Source organism: Gobio gobio (assembly GCF_949357685.1).
Source record: "Gobio gobio genome assembly, chromosome: 2".
NCBI classification, from domain to species: domain Eukaryota; kingdom Metazoa; phylum Chordata; class Actinopteri; order Cypriniformes; family Gobionidae; genus Gobio; species Gobio gobio.
In genome coordinates, this window is record NC_137098.1 from 64,750,124 (window position 1) to 64,770,292 (window position 20,169).

The 20,169-nt window shown below is 35.9% G+C and overlaps 1 protein-coding gene across 1 annotated transcript; it reads right to left on the reverse strand.

The window, feature by feature from the left end:
* Positions 1-241: 241 nt before the first annotated feature.
* On the reverse strand, positions 242-19,367 carry tmem102 (transmembrane protein 102). The gene is made up of 3 exons (XM_079811015.1): positions 19,234-19,367; positions 18,446-18,657; positions 242-4,745 (listed from the first exon to the last, which is right to left on the reverse strand). The coding sequence occupies exons 2-3, from the start codon at positions 18,645-18,647 to the stop codon at positions 3,382-3,384; spliced, it is 1,566 nt and encodes a 521-aa protein (XP_079667141.1). The 5' UTR covers positions 18,648-18,657; positions 19,234-19,367; the 3' UTR covers positions 242-3,381.
* Between the last annotated feature and the right edge of the window lie 802 nt (positions 19,368-20,169).

Below are 20,169 nucleotides of genomic sequence, written 5' to 3' on the forward strand. Positions count from 1 at the left end.
ATGAACGTGCGCCCAAACTGCTCACAGCGCGCGAATATTCACACAAAATTATGTCAAAATGCCGGTCTTGTCGAGTATCATCGTAAACATAGTCGGTTAAGTGAACGTAGACATGAAATATGCCAGTCACCGCCAGTGTTTTTGGTCATTTTCACAAGTTTCATGGCCCACAGAATATCTTGTTGTATGAATATCTGAACATGTAATAAATCAAAAGAAAGAACAGACCCTCTGTTTTATTCTAGCTTCATGTATTCTTTTTTTATCAACACTTGAATGTGAGCAAGTTTCATGAAAAAAGCAACATTTTGAGAAAAAAGCTACTAACTTACATACAGATGGGATTCAGAACGATGATCAAAACACAGATGGAGTAGATGGAGTCCATAAACACCCCAAAGCTTCACAGTCCTAGAGCTCGTCCTGGGTCGACATTTCATTCAATAACATTAGGCAGTTTGCTGTTTATGTACAGTTTTGCGATTTATATGCTGTTTATTGCTGATGATGGCGTTATTTTTCATATGCATCTGCTTATAAGAGATCGCTCGTTTCTGCTTCTTCTTTGCCTGTGTTTTGATCAAGAGATTCTGTACTCGTCCAAGAGATGTGTAATAGCGCCCCCTATGGTATAACAGTGAAAACACAGAACAATCTTGTCAATGGCAGGGAAGTGTTTTCTCATAAAAGACGAGATAAAAGACAAACAGCTCACGGCTCTTGACTGAATAACTTTAATAAGGGTTCATCTATATTTATACACAAAAGATTATAAAAGTGATATTTTACATTTGATTACTATTTATGTACCTGAAAATACATGAAAAACCTGAAAATAACTTTTTCCTTTGTATGATTGTTCTGTTTTATTTATGTATAATGTATGTATATTATGTATATACTGCTTTCTATATAAAGTCAAATGTTTGGACACACCACTGGGAAAGTGTGTCCAAACTTTTAACTGGTACTGTACTATATTATACACAAAGAATATCAGCCGATATATCAGACTTTTTTTACTCCCTAATATCGTATCGCCCCCAAAAACCTGTATCGGTCAGGCTCTATAAAATATAAACAGGACAAATCTTCATATAGATGTAATGTTTTATTTCATGCTATGACCAGCATCATCACATAGAATTACACAAAAAGAAATAAGAGGGCAATCCCCCCCCCACACACACACAAAAGAAAAAAGAAACGCCTTCTGAGGCACGACAGAGAAATGATATGAAATGTAAAAATATTTGGTACCATTTAAATATGCGTCGCTCCGTTTCCATTCCGGGAATTTAAGTAGATGAATAGATTAATTCAAGAGGTAAAAAATGTTGTTTACATTCATAGCTCGAGGGCGAAAAACTCTAGCATGACCCGAGGGACTACGCTATCAGATAAAGAAACACTGGGACCACGTTATTAAAAAGTTGGGAAGGAAAATTAATGTGCTTTGGCTTCCTTCAGATATTCACCTGAAATGCATCCGGAACATTTCATCATGCCCTAAGGCAGGAACATAAATTCCCCCTCAATGCAATCATTGTATAAAACGCTCTTGATAACTAGCACAGGCATGGCAGGCCTTGATATCTCATTTATAGAGATGATTGTGAAATTTTGCATAGTTCCACTGTTCATTTGATATCAGGCATTGTGCTAAACAACGGTCATAAGCAGTAAAACACTGAAAGTAGCATTACAAATACTGATTCAAGCATTTCACAATATTTAAACCCACTAAATAGGCCTTTTAAGGTATACAGTGTCAAACCCTGACAATTTACACAAGACATACATCTATTTCCTTCATGACGCATGACTTTTAATATAAGCAATCTATCTTTGGTGTCTTTTCCTTGGCATACAGCAGATATATGTATAGTAGTCTACCTGTACCATGTGCAACACGACACAAACTCTTTTCAGTAGCATGTCTCTCATATTGGAATAAGAAATCCACTATAAAAAGCCTATTCCTCGCCATTTTGCCGTCATTCAAAGGCATCGCTGTTACTGATTGCTCTGTATATACGCAGCAGCCACATGAACAGTCTGCCAACTCCCACAGGGCGCTAATGCGATTTATGCTGAATACACATGTAACATTGTTCTTTAATCCTCGAGCACAGTCAAAGAGGTAGAGATGGAGATGGAGGCCGATGAAGAGGATAGGATTTAGGAAGGAGACAGAAAGCGACAATGAGTGAGGGAGAGCAGATGTCTGCGGTCCCGGGAGTCCCATTGGTTCGGCCTAATCTATCCAGTGGACGTTGTGTTTGACTTTCTCCATCCATCTCTGCCTCCCACAGCTACCAATGCAAATCTGCAAGAGCGAGATACTGTAGGACCCTTTCACTCACACACAAAAACACTGCGATGCGCTCCTCTGTCTCTTTACATGTTCCTTCTATCCTTTCTCTAAACCTCTGTTGCCCCACTCTAGATCTCTCTCTCTCTATATCATTACAGTTCACACAGTGTCGGAAAACCTCAATCACCCCAAAACCTTTTCAAAAACATCTAACTTTCAAAGACCATTTCGTTCAAACATATGCTTCCACTAGAACACATACTATTTATGTGCAGATCCAATCCAATCAGGAACCATTACAATTAGTACAACCTCGGTCTCTGAAACTTGATATACTATCATCGGCATCTAAATTAAAAATCTGAAAAGTAAATAGCTTTGAGCAGTATTTGATTCAAAAAGATTGCTGTACAACAGCTTCTTATACATAAAGGCCAAGGCCTGGATTTGCAAGTTATTCCTCGTCTATCTTTCTGCTTATGTTGTTTTTGACTAGACCAGCTCAAAACTCACCACTTAAAAGAAAGTAATAAAAAGTACCTGAGAAAGGGAGCAAGCAGTGTAGCCGACAGACTAAAGAAAGAGAAGGTTGTGTGATCAATAACCGCAAACTTCCCCACACACACCAAACATTACGTTCGGTTTCATCATAGTGTACCTTGGCCTAGTTGGTTTTCCAGTTCTACTGCCCTCATTCTGCAAAAAAATAAAATAAAAATAGTAGTAGTTTCTATTCTCAGTAGTATCGAGTAGTGGGTAAAAATCTTCAATCTCTATAGAATACTATTATTGTATTTGTACAAGGATTTCGTTTTGATTTCGTCCGAGACGCATAACTAAAATCCATCCTCTCCCGTTACTTTTGTTCTCCCTGACATTTGTGACACCTGATAAACCCTCACTGGAGTGTCAAGCAGGTGCTTTGATTGTTGTCAGCCTTGTTGAGCGAGACCATGTGGGGGCAATTTTACAATTTGGTTCAATACAGAAGCACAGTGTCCTCTACAAGTTCTGTCATATAGGGTTTCTGTCCCCTGGGCAGTGTGTAAACCAGCTCAGTCCACTCAGTAGAACTTGTCGTCAATGCGGAAATGAGGGCGTGTAACGTCATCTGGGTTGAGGAAGACTGAAATCGATTTGCCAGGGTTTTCCGTCACCAGCTGTTGCAGTCGCTGTGCTAGCCGGTCATCCTGTGGTGATCCTGGACCATATCCGTGGCTAGGTGATGATAACCCATGCCCATTGCTCCCAGCTCCCGCTGCCTCTCGTTTGAGCTGGCATGCCTGTTGAGCTTGCTCCAAAGCTGCTCTTAAGTGCTCTGCAGGATCAGAGCGTAAATGTGCAAGTTTCCGCGCAACTAACAGGGCAGCCCCATCCGTGAGGTGCTCTAGCATGTTGCACTGGGGGAGGAAGTAATTAGGACAGTTTTTGCCTAGAATGCAGTGAGTCAAGTCATCAAGAAGACCAAGGAAGAGCCGTGCAGGTGTATCGTGATCTGGACAGCTAAGGAAGCTGGTAGGCAAGCGATCACATGCCCAAAACATCAAGGTACGTAGGTGGTAGAGGCTAAGGCCGGTGCGTGGGCGGGCTAACAGTCTCGACAGTACAGCTTTAGCCGCTTGGAAGGCTTGTGCCATTGGGTAGGGCACGCATTTCTTTAGCTGAACCTCACTGCGGGAGAAGGCAAGTCTCCACTCACGGTCAGGCCTGGTGGAGGGGCTGGCAGCTGGGGAATAACATGGAAGCAAGTAGAAGCCACTGATGGCCTCCTCCTCTGTTATTTTCCCATCCCAGAAATGGTTGGTCGTGAGCCAGCCCTGTGCGATGGCTGGCCAGCCACGAAACGACACCACTGGAAGCAAGTCGTAGAGGATTCGGCTGGTTCCCGCAGTGAGAATCAGCGTTGTTAAAGGGCCGTTCCGCTCCACGCGATCAGGAACAGGAATCCCTCTTTGAGGATTCTGCCGCAACTCGTCCACCGCAGTCCCAACTACACTCCAGAACCAATCGGCAACCAACAACGGAGAGAAGTAGCACCCATCTAATGATTGAGGATTCTGCAGAGATGGGATTGAGCCTTGTGCTGCACCAATTTCTTCCTCCTCATCTTCCACATCTTTATTCTCTCTTTTAATCTCGTCTTGACAGCAGATATGCCAACGCGCCAGCATGGCAGGATCGCAGAGGCGCAGGCTCAGCCATGAATGGCATGGCGGGGAATGCCTCATGTCCAGCGTCACAGGCTGATTGCGGTCATGCAGTTTAAGAGCAGGCACCAGTAGAGTGAAGTCCAAATCGTAGTCAACGCCTTTGGCGTAGTCGCCAAGGTCCTCAGGGTTAAGGTCAAGAACACCATCCCTGGCCCCACCTGATAGCAGCAGGTATTCATTGGCAACCGGCAGTCGCTTGTCTACCTTCTGCACCAGGCCTGTGAAGAAGAAGAAGAATATTCAAAACAAAAAGTCTTTAAAAAGACAAACGGAGGGGTGGGTAGACATAGGAGTGAGGGGAACGAGAGGGCAACGTTTTCACAGTTCTAAGCAATTTAAGCTCAAAATGCTAAAAGAATTGTACATTTCCAACCCCAAGCACATTAATAAAACATGTCTGAGTTCTTATGCATTCAGTTGTCTTGCAAAAGGGCCGGAGGTCAGAAAGATTCAAATGTGCAGCCCTCTGGCACACTAATGACTAGGGTGCAGGACTAGAGTCTTAATAAAATGCCTGGTGTTTAAGTTGTTTAGACAAATGTTATACTTTTAACCCCTTTGGTGCTCTTCGTTTAGGGGTTGCATTGGTTGTCTTCCTGGTCATAAGTGACTGGACACCTAAAAATTAAACTTCCTCCACCCCAGTAAAACCCATGCAATTTATTTTTTCTTCAATAATATATATATATATATATATATATATATATATATATATATATATATATATATATATATATATATATATATATATATATATATATATTTTTTTTTTTTTTTTTAGATGATTTGATGGTATTTTTGAATATTTCTGCAATAATTATGGTCTATTTTTTCCATTGAAAATAATACCCGTTTTTTTTTTTTTTTTATTGCAGTATTTCAGGTTAAAATAGAGACTTGGCCTTCAAAATATTTTTTTGAAGGCAAATTAGCGCCCTCTTTTGGAATTATTTAAGAAATCATGCAACCATGTATGTCATCACTAGAGGTCTCTATGGAGAGGCTTGAGAATTCCCTAGCTCTGTTTTGGACACATTTAATGATTTTTTTTGTTGTTGATGGATTTGAATATATATTATATATATTATTAAAAAAAAATGTTTTTTGTTAGAAATATAGCTTTTTTCTGTGAATTTGTGTTTTTGCAGATTTCCCATTCATTTCCTATGGTGTCATTTTTGACCAAAGAGCACAAGTAGGAGTATTTTTTGAACAGATGTGAGTGATCACTTTTACAGAAACCCACACCCACTGCTTTTACTGGATGAGCCACTGTCATAGTGCAAGAGTGAACTTTCGTGCACTATGACAGTGGATCTAGAAATAGTGTGAAATCTAGAAATCTGAAGTGAGTGAGGAACAAAAGCAGATAAGTAAGGAATGGAGGGAAACAGAGGAAGATGATGCTTTTCCTAAGACGACAGAAATCTCCCTAAACCTCTCCTCAGTCTGAGTCGGATAATTCTCGCTAATTCAGAGTGAAAGATATAAATGATAGTCTCCCTCAACTCTGCTCTGCAATTCAAGCCGCTGCTCTCGTTTTCAAATGCGACTCCGCTCCTTAAATTCTTTAAAATGAACAAGTGCAATCTCCAGTGGAATCTTTTTAATGAAAACGAACATCTTGCCTTTTAATATTTTATGAAGGTAGAAATTGGTCAACACCCATTTCTTTAGAATTATTTATCACACACCCGTTGCATGTAAATTCAATCCACTCATTTAAAAGATGCTCTGAGAAGACAATTACTGAATACTGTAAGTATAGCTGCCATATGGATGTGCTACTTAAAAGTGCTTTAATGACCCATAATCTGAAGACAATCCTTCACTGGGGAAATAAGGAAAAGAATTGGTGTCTTGCTAGGGGTGTTAAAATCATGTTGTCCAAAACAAGTAGCAACAGCTTTACTGATTACCAGTTTGTGCATGCAAATTACTTAATTCATTATGTCCATCACTCCCTACAGGCAGAAGCCATCAGCACCAGGTGCATTTCACTCATCACTCCCCCAGACGGTCCCCATTATTGACCACTTTAAAACAAAAACAGAATAATAATGCCTTCAATGCAAAACATCACTCTCCATGACAGATGCCAAAGGGAAGCTGGTTAGCGTACGCATTTGCTAGCCATATATCAGAGCCCAACATGCACTGCTGTCAAAGCATGAGTTACACGTAATGTAGGTCTGTTGAAGTTTGGACACTTTCTCAACCAAAACGCACACATAGCCGCCTCTCGTGGCTTATTTAGCCTACACATAAACGTTCAAATACACACATAGTTATGTCAAAATGCCCATCTTGGCCGTCTTTTCAGAAGTGAGGGGGACAGAAATGTCAGGTATAATACCCGTTTTTTTCTGACCTCTGTCTAATTGACCGATATAATTGATCTCTTGCTTTTAATTCAGTAAGATATCAGATACACTGCTGAACAATAACCACTAATATGTATAATATTTTCCCCTATATTTTATGCCAATTTTATGATTGGTTTATGCACTACAAACACTTGTGCATTAGCCTACGTACCCATGGATTTTATGCAATGTTAAAAAAATATCACTGAACAAGGCAGTTTAGAAAAGTTTAAAAATTACAATTGTTCAATGTTTTTGAAAGAAGACTTCTGCTCACAGAGGCTGCATTTATTTAATAAAATGCGGTAAAAAAGTAATACAGTGAAATATTATGCCAATGTAAAGCAGCTGTTATCTATGTGAATATATAGTAAAAAGAAATTAAGTAATTTATTCCTGTGATCAAAGCTGAATTTATCATCATTACTCCAGATCCTTCAGAAATCATTCTAATATGCTGATTTGCTGCTCAAGAAACATTTATGATTGTTATCAATGATGAAAACAGTTGTGCTGCTTCATTTTTGTGGAAACCATGATACTATTCAAACTTTTGTGGTAAGATTAAAAAAGAGAGAAATTAATACTTTTATTCATTAAACATGCATTAAATTGATCACAAGTGACATCTATAATATAAATAAAGATTTCTATTTAATAAGTGCTTTATTTAATGCAAATAAATGCTGTTCATTTAACTTTCTATTCATCAAAGAATCCTATAAAATAAAATGCATCATGGTTTCCACAACATTTTTAAGCAGCACAACTGTTTTCAACATTGATAATAATCCTAAATGTTTCTTGAGCACCAAATCCTCATATTATAATCGATATGACACCGAATACTGGTGTAATGATGCTGAAAATTCAGCTTTGATCACAGGAATAAATTACACGTTTACTATATATTGACATAGTAAACAGCTGTTTTATATAATAAATGCAGCCTTTGTGAGCAGAAGATACTAAACATTAAAAAGGATGTCAGTTAGCACTGCATTATTCATATACTTTATTGTCAATAAATACCTTGAGATGGCTTGAAAAACACACATGAACCATATATTGTCGAAATCATGTGTTTGTCGTCGCGTTTCATCAGTCATAATTCTCTTTATTTAGCTGCTGGTTCAGCGCTGTGAATGCCTTTGGAACGTGATTACTTCTACGAATCCGTTTTGTTCTTTTTCTGTGAGAGGTCGCCTTCCGGCTTCGAGTATGAATTAGAGTGTTGCACGAGAGTGTTGTTAGCACTCCATGGTGTTCAGATCGCCTTGTTTTTGGATACGAATAAAATGACAGGTCATGTATATTTTATTTTGTGTCTTTGAATTTGAATCTAGATTTATTCACATTGGCTTCTAAACAAACGTGCCCATATAAGAGACGTAGGCCATTAAGAGCGGTGCGACTAGATGCCGGTTCGAATCCCACACGGAGCGGGTCGACTTGGACCGGCGAGACTCGGTAAAGCGCGGGGGACGAATGTACGTTTTATTAAAAGTAATCTACGCCCATGCTATTAATGATAACCAAATGACAAAAAAGCTTTAAAAGGGGTCATGAACTGGCTTTTTAATTTTTTTTATACGGTTGTCTGAGGTCAACTTATGACATTTGCATGGTTTTTATCATCATAATGAATAAGTAACAGGCTATTTTCTACCCTGGTTTTGAGCCTAGCTCTTGAAACGCTTGTTTTTTATGGGTGTGCCGCATTGACTTGGAAGACTTGGAAGTTAACGCCCACTGCGATGATTGGATAGCAGTTTTGCATATTATTTGAGTTTTGACTCCCCCGTCAGTACACGTGGGGAATTGTTTTGAAAACTTGCTGTGTGGAAAAATGGCAACAGGAATGATTCGCCCATACGTGCTCGAGTCTGATCCCGAAACACAAGACAATGAACCAACACCACCTCAAATACAAAGGATACTCCAGCCTGTGACAGCGTGCTAAGTTGTCGTTAATTATGTATAGTTAGACACGTACAGATAATCAGTAGATATCAAAGATCTGTAACTATTTTTATATACTAGTACATACAAAAACAAGTGTGTTTTTTAATCTCATTCGGTCTGCAAATCCAGTCTCGTTTACAAAAGAATCTGCGATGAAATGAAGGAACAAACACGTAATGTCTTCAACCGCATTCCTAATATTGGAATCCGATGACCTTTTTTATAAATAAAAAGCTCAAGAAAAAGTTGATTTCTCAATTCAAGGCCCCTTTAATAAGATTCAATTTCTGTGGTATTTTTACTTAAATAATACTGTTAGACCTACATGGAAAAATATTTAGCACTGTTTAATTTGTATCTTTATTCTATTGTATATATTTATGCTACTGCTTCTAACGTGTTTATTCATTCTTGTTTTATTACTGACAATTAGGGATGCACCGATCCACATTTTTTCACTTCCGATCCGATCCCGATACCTGAATTTGGATATCGGCCGATACCGATACTATTCCAATACCAGAACTGTGTTTGCTTTAATATTATTATTATCATTATTGTTGATTTTATATGATGCCGACATAAACTCCACTCAACAGGCAAGTATGATATGAACATAATAGTGACCCAAATTATCACGGTTATCAATTTATATTTGAAAATCAACAAACAAAAAATAAATCAAGCAGCTCTAAGCACTTTTTTAAGCTAGATTCTGTGGGATTTCCTTCCTTATAATGGCCGTCGTCTTTTTTATATATAATGCATTTATATAATGTAATTTATATATAATTTACATAATGCATAAATCTCTAATATTATATCTGTAAATATATTCTCAAGCAATATTCTCATCAGTGTTCTATCAGCTATGACACATTTAAATCTAGCATATTTTGTGTAAGAGCCCATACAGTACTCTAGTGAAATAAAGCATATATTTTCATGATTTGACAGTTTATTTGATTAAATATAAAAAATCCAAAAGGTGTGCATCATACCGAACACCTAGATGAACACTTTACAGTCAGTTTTATGACTAAGTTATTCTCTTCAAATGCCTTTTAAGTAAGAAACGTGTATAACGTTACCAATGTTGTATGTAACTTTAGAGACGGTCCCTAGATTCGCGAACGTCAAGCCAACCTAATGCCAGTCATATAAGAAGCGCTGTTGTTCTGCTGTGTTTTGTTTGAAACTATTTTCGGTGCTGAAATATAACAAAAACTGTCAATCACTGTATGATGAATGAATCTCCTGCGTACATCGCACGTTTATCTCTGCTTTGAGTGTAGATTTCAGCGAGAGTGAGAGCCGCGCGCGCTCTGAACAAAACTTTGCTAATCTGAACGCCTCTGATTATTATATTCATAAACTCAATATAAACACGTGATTGGTTATAATGCACAACGCGATTATAACAGATGGTTTTGAGAAGACCATAATAAGTTCAAAGTGGCTGGTGTGAGTATTACACAGCCGAAATACACGCAGATGGCGATTGTCAATGTCAAGCCCTGATTTTTATCTCTTAAATGTCACCCTAGTCTTGTCTGCTTTTTTAAATGTTTGATTGCGTTCGTTGTGTTGTACGACGCGAGGGAGCTTCCACCTCTCTGAACTACGGTTTTGCAAACATTGTCTTGCTCTGCGGTGTTTCCAGTGTGAAGTATTTCCACACAGCTGACATGTTGGCTAGCCACAATGCTGCTCAATGCTATCCTGCTGCAAACTGCGGAATGGATTTCCTGAGTGGGGCGTGTCTCATAACTCTGTGTCTCATTGAGCTGCGCCTCCCATCAGGAAATCCATTCCATAGTTTGCAGCCAGCTAGCAGACAAGCCGGCGGGAATCACTTTTGGAAAGCGCATGGGTATCGGATTTCTCCGCAGGTTGGATCGGGAAAATCCGATACGTGAATTAAGCTGGTATCGGTCCCGATACCGATACTGGATCGGATCGGCCCCATCCCTACTGACAATTGCAACAAGTTACCTTATAAAAATACAAATACATTGACTGAGCAAACATTTTGGTGAGATATTTGTAATTTCTTATTTAAAATATCTATAAAAAAGTTAATATTTAAGTATTATTATTATTTATTTTTTTAATGTGGTATCGACTTTGGTATCGAGTATTGTGTACTTTTGTTAGTATTGGTACCGACAACTAGATTTCTCGACAGCTAGTGGTCGCTGTGCAAGTAAACCTCACTCCTCAGATCTCAAGAGATGCTCTAGTGACTGACGCTAGAGGAAGCAGCATCCGACTCTCATGCCGACAGACCCGGGTTCGAGTCCCACTTGGAGCGGGCGGGTCAAAAAGGACGGGTTACACTGGGTAAAAAAAATTGATTTTGAGATTTTAAGCTCTCATTTTGATGAACTGATATAGATTCTCGAATCTCAAGAATTTTAGTCTATGCTGAACAGAACATTGTAGCACCTCCCATCCAACAAATAACAATAAGCTTTGTGCTTTGTTATTTGAAAATTCTGTCCATTTTATTACGAAATTTTATAAATAAAATTCTCTTCCGCTTTACTACTATTTACAGCACAAAATTAACATGAATGAACACCAGAAGATATGTTGAAAGATACAGTACAACTTACTGAAGTGTATCATGTCATGTAATCGCTCAATCAGCGTTTAAACCGCGGAAAGATGTCAATAAAACAGCTTGTAAACAATGTTACATTTACCTTAAAAAAAGGCCATTTAATGTCCACAAACTCGATAGTCAGCTAAAAAAATTACTCTGGAGAGGAGCATTTTGATAAATATATGCAATATATTACATATTTATTACATTTTTTACTGTCCGGCAAGTTATGGCAGCCACTATTTAAATGTATACATTTAAAAAAACGAATTGGAGTAGAAACATAACTATGTAATTATAAAGTTAGTATTATAACTTTATTATTATACAAACAGCCTTATGTATAAATATAAGTGTTTGTATACAAATCTGTTAATTTTAAACTTCAATATTTGGTAATGTAGTACAAACAACTGCATTTACAGCATTCGTAAATAAAATTTGACATGAATTACACCCGATATATATCCAAACTAACCAGTAATGAATCAAATAAATCGAAACGCAAGTTTGTGAATCGAAATCGAATCAAATTATAAAATGTGTCAACACCCAGCACTAAATCTGACTTAGCAAAAAAAAGGCCTGGTAGGATTTCAGTTGGACTACAACATTGGGTCTCATTCACTAAGCATGCGTATGCACGAATTTGAGTGCGAAATCTGCATTAGAACGTTTTCAACAAATCATGATTCATCAATAACTTTTCTAAATTTACGGGGGAAAAAAATGTAAGAACTGAAACCAATCATAAGCAAAAATCACATACTTATAAACAACAACAGCCTTATAAACATTAAGTTTATAAGGTTTATGAAAGTTTAAACATAGATATAGATCTTAAATAGATTTCATTATGTGTGTGTGTGTGTTGTCAATCGATTAAAAAATGAACTAATTAAATGCAATTTTTTTCTGTAATTAATCACGATTAAAGAGTTTTTAATATTTTATGTCATACATGTCATGTTTTTATGAATGAAGGCCAGTATCTCTGATACTGATGTCTCTATGAAATAGATTTTTTTTTAACCATTAAATGATAGATATTCAACATTACCGTATAATTGAAAGCTAGATCAATTTCAACTTTTATTAGGCTTTAAAAAATATCTATTAATTAAAGTGAACATTCTTCACATAAACCTATTATAATAAATGTCATATTTACCTGTGGCCTTCCGACCTGTCGAACAGGCAATATACAGAAACGGAATAAAGTAATCAAACATTCTGCACTGGATAAATGATAAATTAAATATAGATGAATCCTCATTAAAGCTAAAATGTTCTCTGTTCCCTTTAACTTTGATGACAGACATCATTAGTGGCTGCTGTGACTTTAAGATCTGCCGCTGCCAAACATGACGTGGATCTGACGCACTGTCACACACATCTTATTTTCTCAACACTCTTTACGTTCATTGAAGACGTTATTTAACTAATTTAAGATGTTATTTAACTCATTTAAGATGTTATTTAACTCATTTAAGATGTTATTTAACTAATTTAAGTTGTTATTTAACTCATTTAAGATGTTATTTAACTCATTTAAGATGTTATTTAACTCATTTAAGACGTTATTTAACTAATTTAAGATATTATTCAACTCATTTAAGACGTTATTCAACTAATTTAAGATGTTATTTAACTCATCTAAGACGTTATTCAACTAATTTAAGATGTTATTTAACTCATCTAAGACGTTATTCAACTCATTTAAGACGTTATTCAACTAATTTAAGACGTTATTTAACTCATCTAAGACGTTATTTAACTCATCTAAGACGTTATTTAACTCATTTAAGACGTTATTCAACTAATTTAAGACGTTATTTAACTCATCTAAGACGTTATTCAACTCATCTAAGACGTTATTTAACTAATTTAAGACGTTATTTAACTCATTTAAGACGTTATTTAACTAATTTAAGATATTATTCAACTCATTTAAGACGTTATTCAACTAATTTAAGATGTTATTTAACTCATCTAAGACGTTATTCAACTCATTTAAGACGTTATTCAACTCATTTAAGACGTTATTTAACTCATCTAAGACATTATTTTATTCAACTCATTTAAGACGTTATTCAACTAATTTAAGATGTTATTTAACTCATCTAAGACGTTATTCAACTCATTTAAGACGTTATTCAACTCATTTAAGACGTTATTCAACTCATTTAAGACGTTATTCAACTAATTTAAGATGTTATTTAACTCATCTAAGACGTTATTCAACTCATTTAAGACGTTATTCAACTCATTTAAGACGTTATTCAACTAATTTAAGATGTTATTTAACTCATCTAAGACGTTATTCAACTCATTTAAGACGTTATTCAACTCATTTAAGACGTTATTCAACTCATTTAAGACGTTATTTAACTCATCTAAGACATTATTTTATTCAACTAATTTAAGATGTTATTTAACTCATCTAAGACGTTATTCAACTCATTTAAGACGTTATTCAACTCATTTAAGACGTTATTCAACTAATTTAAGATGTTATTTAACTCATCTAAGACGTTATTCAACTCATTTAAGACGTTATTCAACTCATTTAAGACGTTATTCAACTAATTTAAGATGTTATTTAACTCATCTAAGACGTTATTCAACTCATTTAAGACGTTATTCAACTCATTTAAGACGTTATTCAACTAATTTAAGACGTTATTTAACTCATCTAAGACATTATTTTATTCAACTCATCTAAGACGTTATTCAACTAATTTAAGATGTTATTTAACTCATCTAAGACGTTATTCAACTCATTTAAGACGTTATTCAACTCATTTAAGACGTTATTCAACTAATTTAAGACGTTATTTAACTCATCTAAGACATTATTTTATTTAACTCATTTAAGATGTTATTTAACTAATTTAAGACGTTATTTAACTAATTTAAGACGTTTTTTAACTAATTTAATATATTATTCAACTCATTTAAGACGTTATTCAACTCATTTAAGACTTTATTCAACTAATTTAAGACGTTATTCAACTAATTTAAGACGTTATTTAACTCATCTAAGACATTATTTTATTTAACTCATTTAAGATGTTATTTAACTAATTTAAGACGTTATTTAACTAATTTAAGACGTTTTTTAACTAATTTAATATATTATTCAACTCATTTAAGACGTTATTCAACTCATTTAAGACTTTATTCAACTAATTTAAGACGTTATTTAACTAATTTAAGATGTTATTTAACTCATCTAAGACGTTATTTAACTAATTTAAGACGTTATTTAACTCATCTAAGACGTTAATTAACTCATCTAAGACGTTATTTAACTCATTTAAGACATTTTATTTAACTCATTTAAGACATTTTATTCAACTAATTTAAGACGTTATTTAACTCATTTAAGACGTTATTTAACTCATCTAAGACGTTATTTAACTCATTTAAGACGTTATTCAACTAATTTAAGATGTTATTTAACTCATCTAAGACGTTATTCAACTCATTTAAGACGTTATTTAACTCATCTAAGACATTATTTTATTTAACTCATTTAAGACGTTATTCAACTAATTTAAGATGTTATTTAACTCATCTAAGACGTTATTCAACTCATTTAAGACGTTATTTAACTCATCTAAGACATTATTTTATTCAACTCATTTAAGACGTTATTCAACTAATTTAAGACGTTATTTAACTCATCTAAGACGTTATTCAACTCATTTAAGACGTTATTCAACTCATTTAAGACGTTATTCAACTAATTTAAGACGTTATTTAACTCATTTAAGACGTTATTCAACTCATTTAAGACGTTATTCAACTCATTTAAGACGTTATTCAACTCATTTAAGACGTTATTTAACTCATCCAAGACATTATTTTATTCAACTCATCTAAGACGTTGTTCAACTAATTTAAGATGTTATTTAACTCATCTAAGACGTTATTCAACTCATTTAAGACGTTATTCAACTAATTTAAGACGTTATTTAACTCATCTAAGACATTATTTTATTTAACTCATTTAAGATGTTATTTAACTAATTTAAGACGTTATTTAACTAATTTAAGACGTTTTTTAACTAATTTAATATATTATTCAACTCATTTAAGACGTTATTCAACTCATTTAAGACTTTATTCAACTAATTTAAGACGTTATTTAACTAATTTAAGATGTTATTTAACTAATTTAAGACGTTATTTAACTAACTTAAGACATTATTCAACTAATTTAAGACGTTATTTAACTAATCTAAGACGTTATTTAACTCATCTAAGACGTTATTTAACTCATTTAAGACATTTTATTTAACTCATTTAAGACGTTATTTAACTCATTTAAGAAAGCTCTTATGAGAATGCTCAACAAAACGGGAATTTTGGCACAATTCAGTGTGTTATTGTTTGCTCAAGCGTGAAAGAACTCGATTCTGGCGCGCGTCTTTCAGGACATTCACACACAGCTCGTTCTCTTTTGTCTTGTCGCGCTTTAATGGTTTAAAAGCATTTGCATGAATGAGAGAGTGATCATATAATGTAACACTAGCCAAAAAAATGACAGAAAAACGGATGCTGCGTTAAGTGCATTAAATATTTTAACGTGTTAAACTGAAAAAATCTATCGCATGTGTTAACACGCTAATTTTAACAGAACTAATATACATACATTTATTCCCAACCAGGAAACACAGGTTGTCAGGTGTGCCGTGGAAAATGATCATATTCCAAAAAATCTCGGGCCTCATTGACTATCACAGTATTTTTTTTGTTCTACTATGGTAGTCAATGGGATACGAGATTTGGTTACCAACATTCTTCCAAATATCTTCCTTTGCGTACAGCAGAACGAAGACATTTACACAGGTTTGGAACAGTTTTAGAGTGAATAGACAATTGGCAGATTTTTTTATTTTTGGGTGAATTTTCCCTTTAACAACAAATTCATGTGCATGTGCACGTGTTGAGAATTAGGCGGAAAGCTTTGATGAGAAGTTCAAATGTGCGTATATAGTGTACACAATTATTAATGAATGAGACACATTGACATAAAAATAGTTTATGGTGTTTGTTTCGGGGACCCTGTGACCTTCACACCAAAAACTGAAGCGGAAGGCTTTTTGTTTTTCTACAATAACCATGATCCCTTTTGTCCTTTTCATTTTTAACACCATTTGAGTTTAATTAGCTCCTCTGGGAGGAATGTGTTGTGAGTCTTGAGGCTGGCATGCAGATGGTATGGTAATGCTCGCAGGTCATGGAGGTGTGGAAACAGAAATCATGATGATTAATTGATCAATGGCACTTGCATTACAAGAATCTCTTCAGGTCTTCTGAAGTGACCTAACATCTAAATACTCATGGACAGGTAAGAGCCGATAAAAGCGGATCATCAGTTTTTCAATCATACTGTACATAACATATTCAAAACGAATGCTAAGGAGAAAGCCTACCCGGCATAGAAATAACAATCTGTCTACCCATCACTCTCAGTAGGTGTGTGATGGATGTCGCTTTGAAACTGTCTGCATATTTTAGAGAGTGAGAGATGGAAACGGCAAACAAGAAAAAATAAGTAGGAAGCTTTTGGCTGAACACCAAGGGGTTAAAGACGAGAAAGAAAGGGAGAAGCAACAGGAGGCAGGAAAAAAGACACAAACGCTGGACTGACAGGATGGCAGAAAAGTTCCAAAAGTAAACGACAAACAAAACAAGATGTAACAAATGAAACAAAAACAGAAGAGAGCTACAGGCTAAAAGGTTTCCTACGGAGGAGAGAACCGGCTACGGCTAAAAAAAAACAGCAGAACGAGAGAGAAAAAGAGAAACTGTCACCAAATCCAGCATTTGACAGGATTACGTGAAGCGGCTCCAGTGATGTTTTCAGAGAACAATACAGTTCTGCAAATCTCTCTCCCTCACTTGTGTCACACAGAAAAAGGATGACATTTCGTTTGTGTGTGTACATGGTGACGGGAGAGCAGGAGATTAGAAAAGGGTGTTGGGGGAGATCTGGAGGGGGGAAAATAAGGAGAACTAGAGACACCTGCTGGACAAACCGCTTCACTTGGGTCAAGCTCTGATTCAGAGACCTGGATAAATAAAGCGGATGTGGACTGTTAAAAACTGCCCAGAAATGGCATATTCAATCGGTTTTATTAGTTATCTTCATTCCAAACATCCTGAATGCAATTTGAGATTTTTGAAAAATACTCTTGTCCTGAAAAAAAACATTATTTTGTTATGAAGTTGACCATACCTAATGGGGGTGCTCACTTCACCTAATCAGCTACAGCAATAATATGATAATATTTGGACAGAATTTACACACACGTTGTTTTCGTGTTTTATGGGGGCTTATAGATATGATTTTTATACTGTATAAACTGTAATTTTTTTATCTCCTAACACTAACCCATCACAGAAAACAAACTGCATTTTTAAAAAAAACATCACTTAGTATGTTTTTCTCATGGAGACCAAAAGATATCTTCATTGCAAACATCCTGAATGCAATTTGACATTTTTTGAAAAATACTCGTCCTAAAAACAAAATTAATAAAATACAAACGTTCATCTTTTGTTATGAAGTTGACCATACCTAATGTGTACCATGGGGGTGCTCACTTCACCTAATCAGCTACAGCAATAATATTTGCACAGAATTTACACACACGTTGTGTTTTCGTGTATTATGGGGACTTACCATAGATATGATTCTCATACTGTACAAACTGTATATTTTATCCCCTTACACTAACTCTACCCATCACAGAAAACATTTTTACATTTTCAACAAACATCACTTAGTATGATTTATAAGCCGTTTTCCTCTTGGAGACCAAAAAATGTCTCCACAAGGACAAGGATTTTGAATATTGCCATCTTTGTGGGGACATTTTGTCCTCTTAATGTAGTGTTTACCAGGACACACGCCCACTTATGTGTATATTTATGTATGTGTGTTCGTTCACAGTGGTCTCCTCACCCAACATATTAAAGATGAAGTCTTTGGCCGTGTGCACCTCGAGCGCGGTCTGGTCCCCAAACTCTCCCTGCTCCAGCTGTACGAGCTCCTGCACCTGCGCCGACAGCTGCTCCAGCGTCGTGCCGGAGCGGAAGTCCACCTCGGACACCCGCTTCACCGTCGCCGGTGCACGCGGGGCCACGGCACTCATGAGCGTCTCCATTGAGCATAACCTGAGATAAACCGTGAAAATATTAATAAACTGCCCCAAAATAATCACACTTATCTATATTAATATCAGCGAGTATTACTCATTAAATGTATGCATGTTAATAATTATTAAATTATGTTTAAAAAATGTCGACATGAATTAATAAACACACTAAACCGCTGTTAAGGAAACAAAACAGCTACATTTAAGTCCTAACTCACCAACTCAAACTATTTATGAATTTTTTATAACACCTAAATAGTTAAACGCAGGTTAGTTATTCATTGCGACTGCGGCGGAATGTAGGTCAATGGGCAGATTAACCGCTAATTAGCCAGCTAATGTCTCTCTAGCGTAACTACTGAACCCTTTTACTGTTGATTATTATAAACATGGCGAGACCTCTGAAATATGTCATCTAAACAAGAATTCCCCATGACATGTGCTGTGTGAGGGGAAATATGTTTGTTTCGTGTGTCCACTGAGGTGCCCAAATGAGCCGACTAGCAGGTGTGGAGCGAGCTAACGTGCTAACCGGCTAAACACCTCAAAGACTCGGCGATGACATTTCGTCTTTATAGTTCTCACACACACACACCCTGTTTTCCGCTGGCTCGCTGTTCTCTGCCGTGGACCCCGGGTTGTTTGTTGTGATTTCTTTTATGAAACAGGATTTCTGCTCCCGTCATTTCCAACAGGTCCCTCTGCGCGCACCTTCCCACTGGCAACACTATTCCCGGAAATCATGTACCTCCTCCGAGAATCTTGGGATTAGTAGTACTTTAAAAGGGACATAAATCTTCCCTGGCCCGTGCAATTACAGTATATACAGGAGAGTAAACTATTTGCTCTGATTTATGTCTCATAGGCAAACAATAATTAGTCTAATTAATGTTAAATGGTATTTTTTCCCTACTCTGTATTAAAGTGTATACTTTCATATTAATGCAAGAATAAATAGGATCAGTGTTAAAGGGATAGTTGAACTAATATCACTCAAAAATAAAAATTCTTTTTTCCAAACCTGTATCAGTTGCTTTCTTTTACTGAACACATGAGAAGATCTTTTGAAGAAGGTAACAGACAAGTTGAAGGCAGCCATTGACTTCCATACTATTTGTTTCCTACTACGGAAATCAATGGGTGCCATCAACTTTAAAATATCTTCTTTTGTATTCAGCAGAAGAAATAAACTCAGAGTTCGATTACAGAACTTTCATTTTTGGGTAAACTATCCCTAAATTAATTATAAGGACTATACCCAAATGAAAGGCCAAAAAGTATCTGTAAAATATTAATGAATGTATTTTTACTACCCACTATTAGCCTACACTCGGTCACTGGGACAGTAAGGTAACCTACAACAGCTAAAAGGTACTAATATGTAACATTTAGGGGTAAATAAGGTACAAAGATGTACTTTTTGTTTTGCTTTTGTACCTTAGGGCACTGCCCCAGTGACAGCTCTGTACCTTTTTTTGTTTTGCTGGTCTGATCTGCAAACTTCACAAACTCTGCCCTTTAGAGAGAGGGA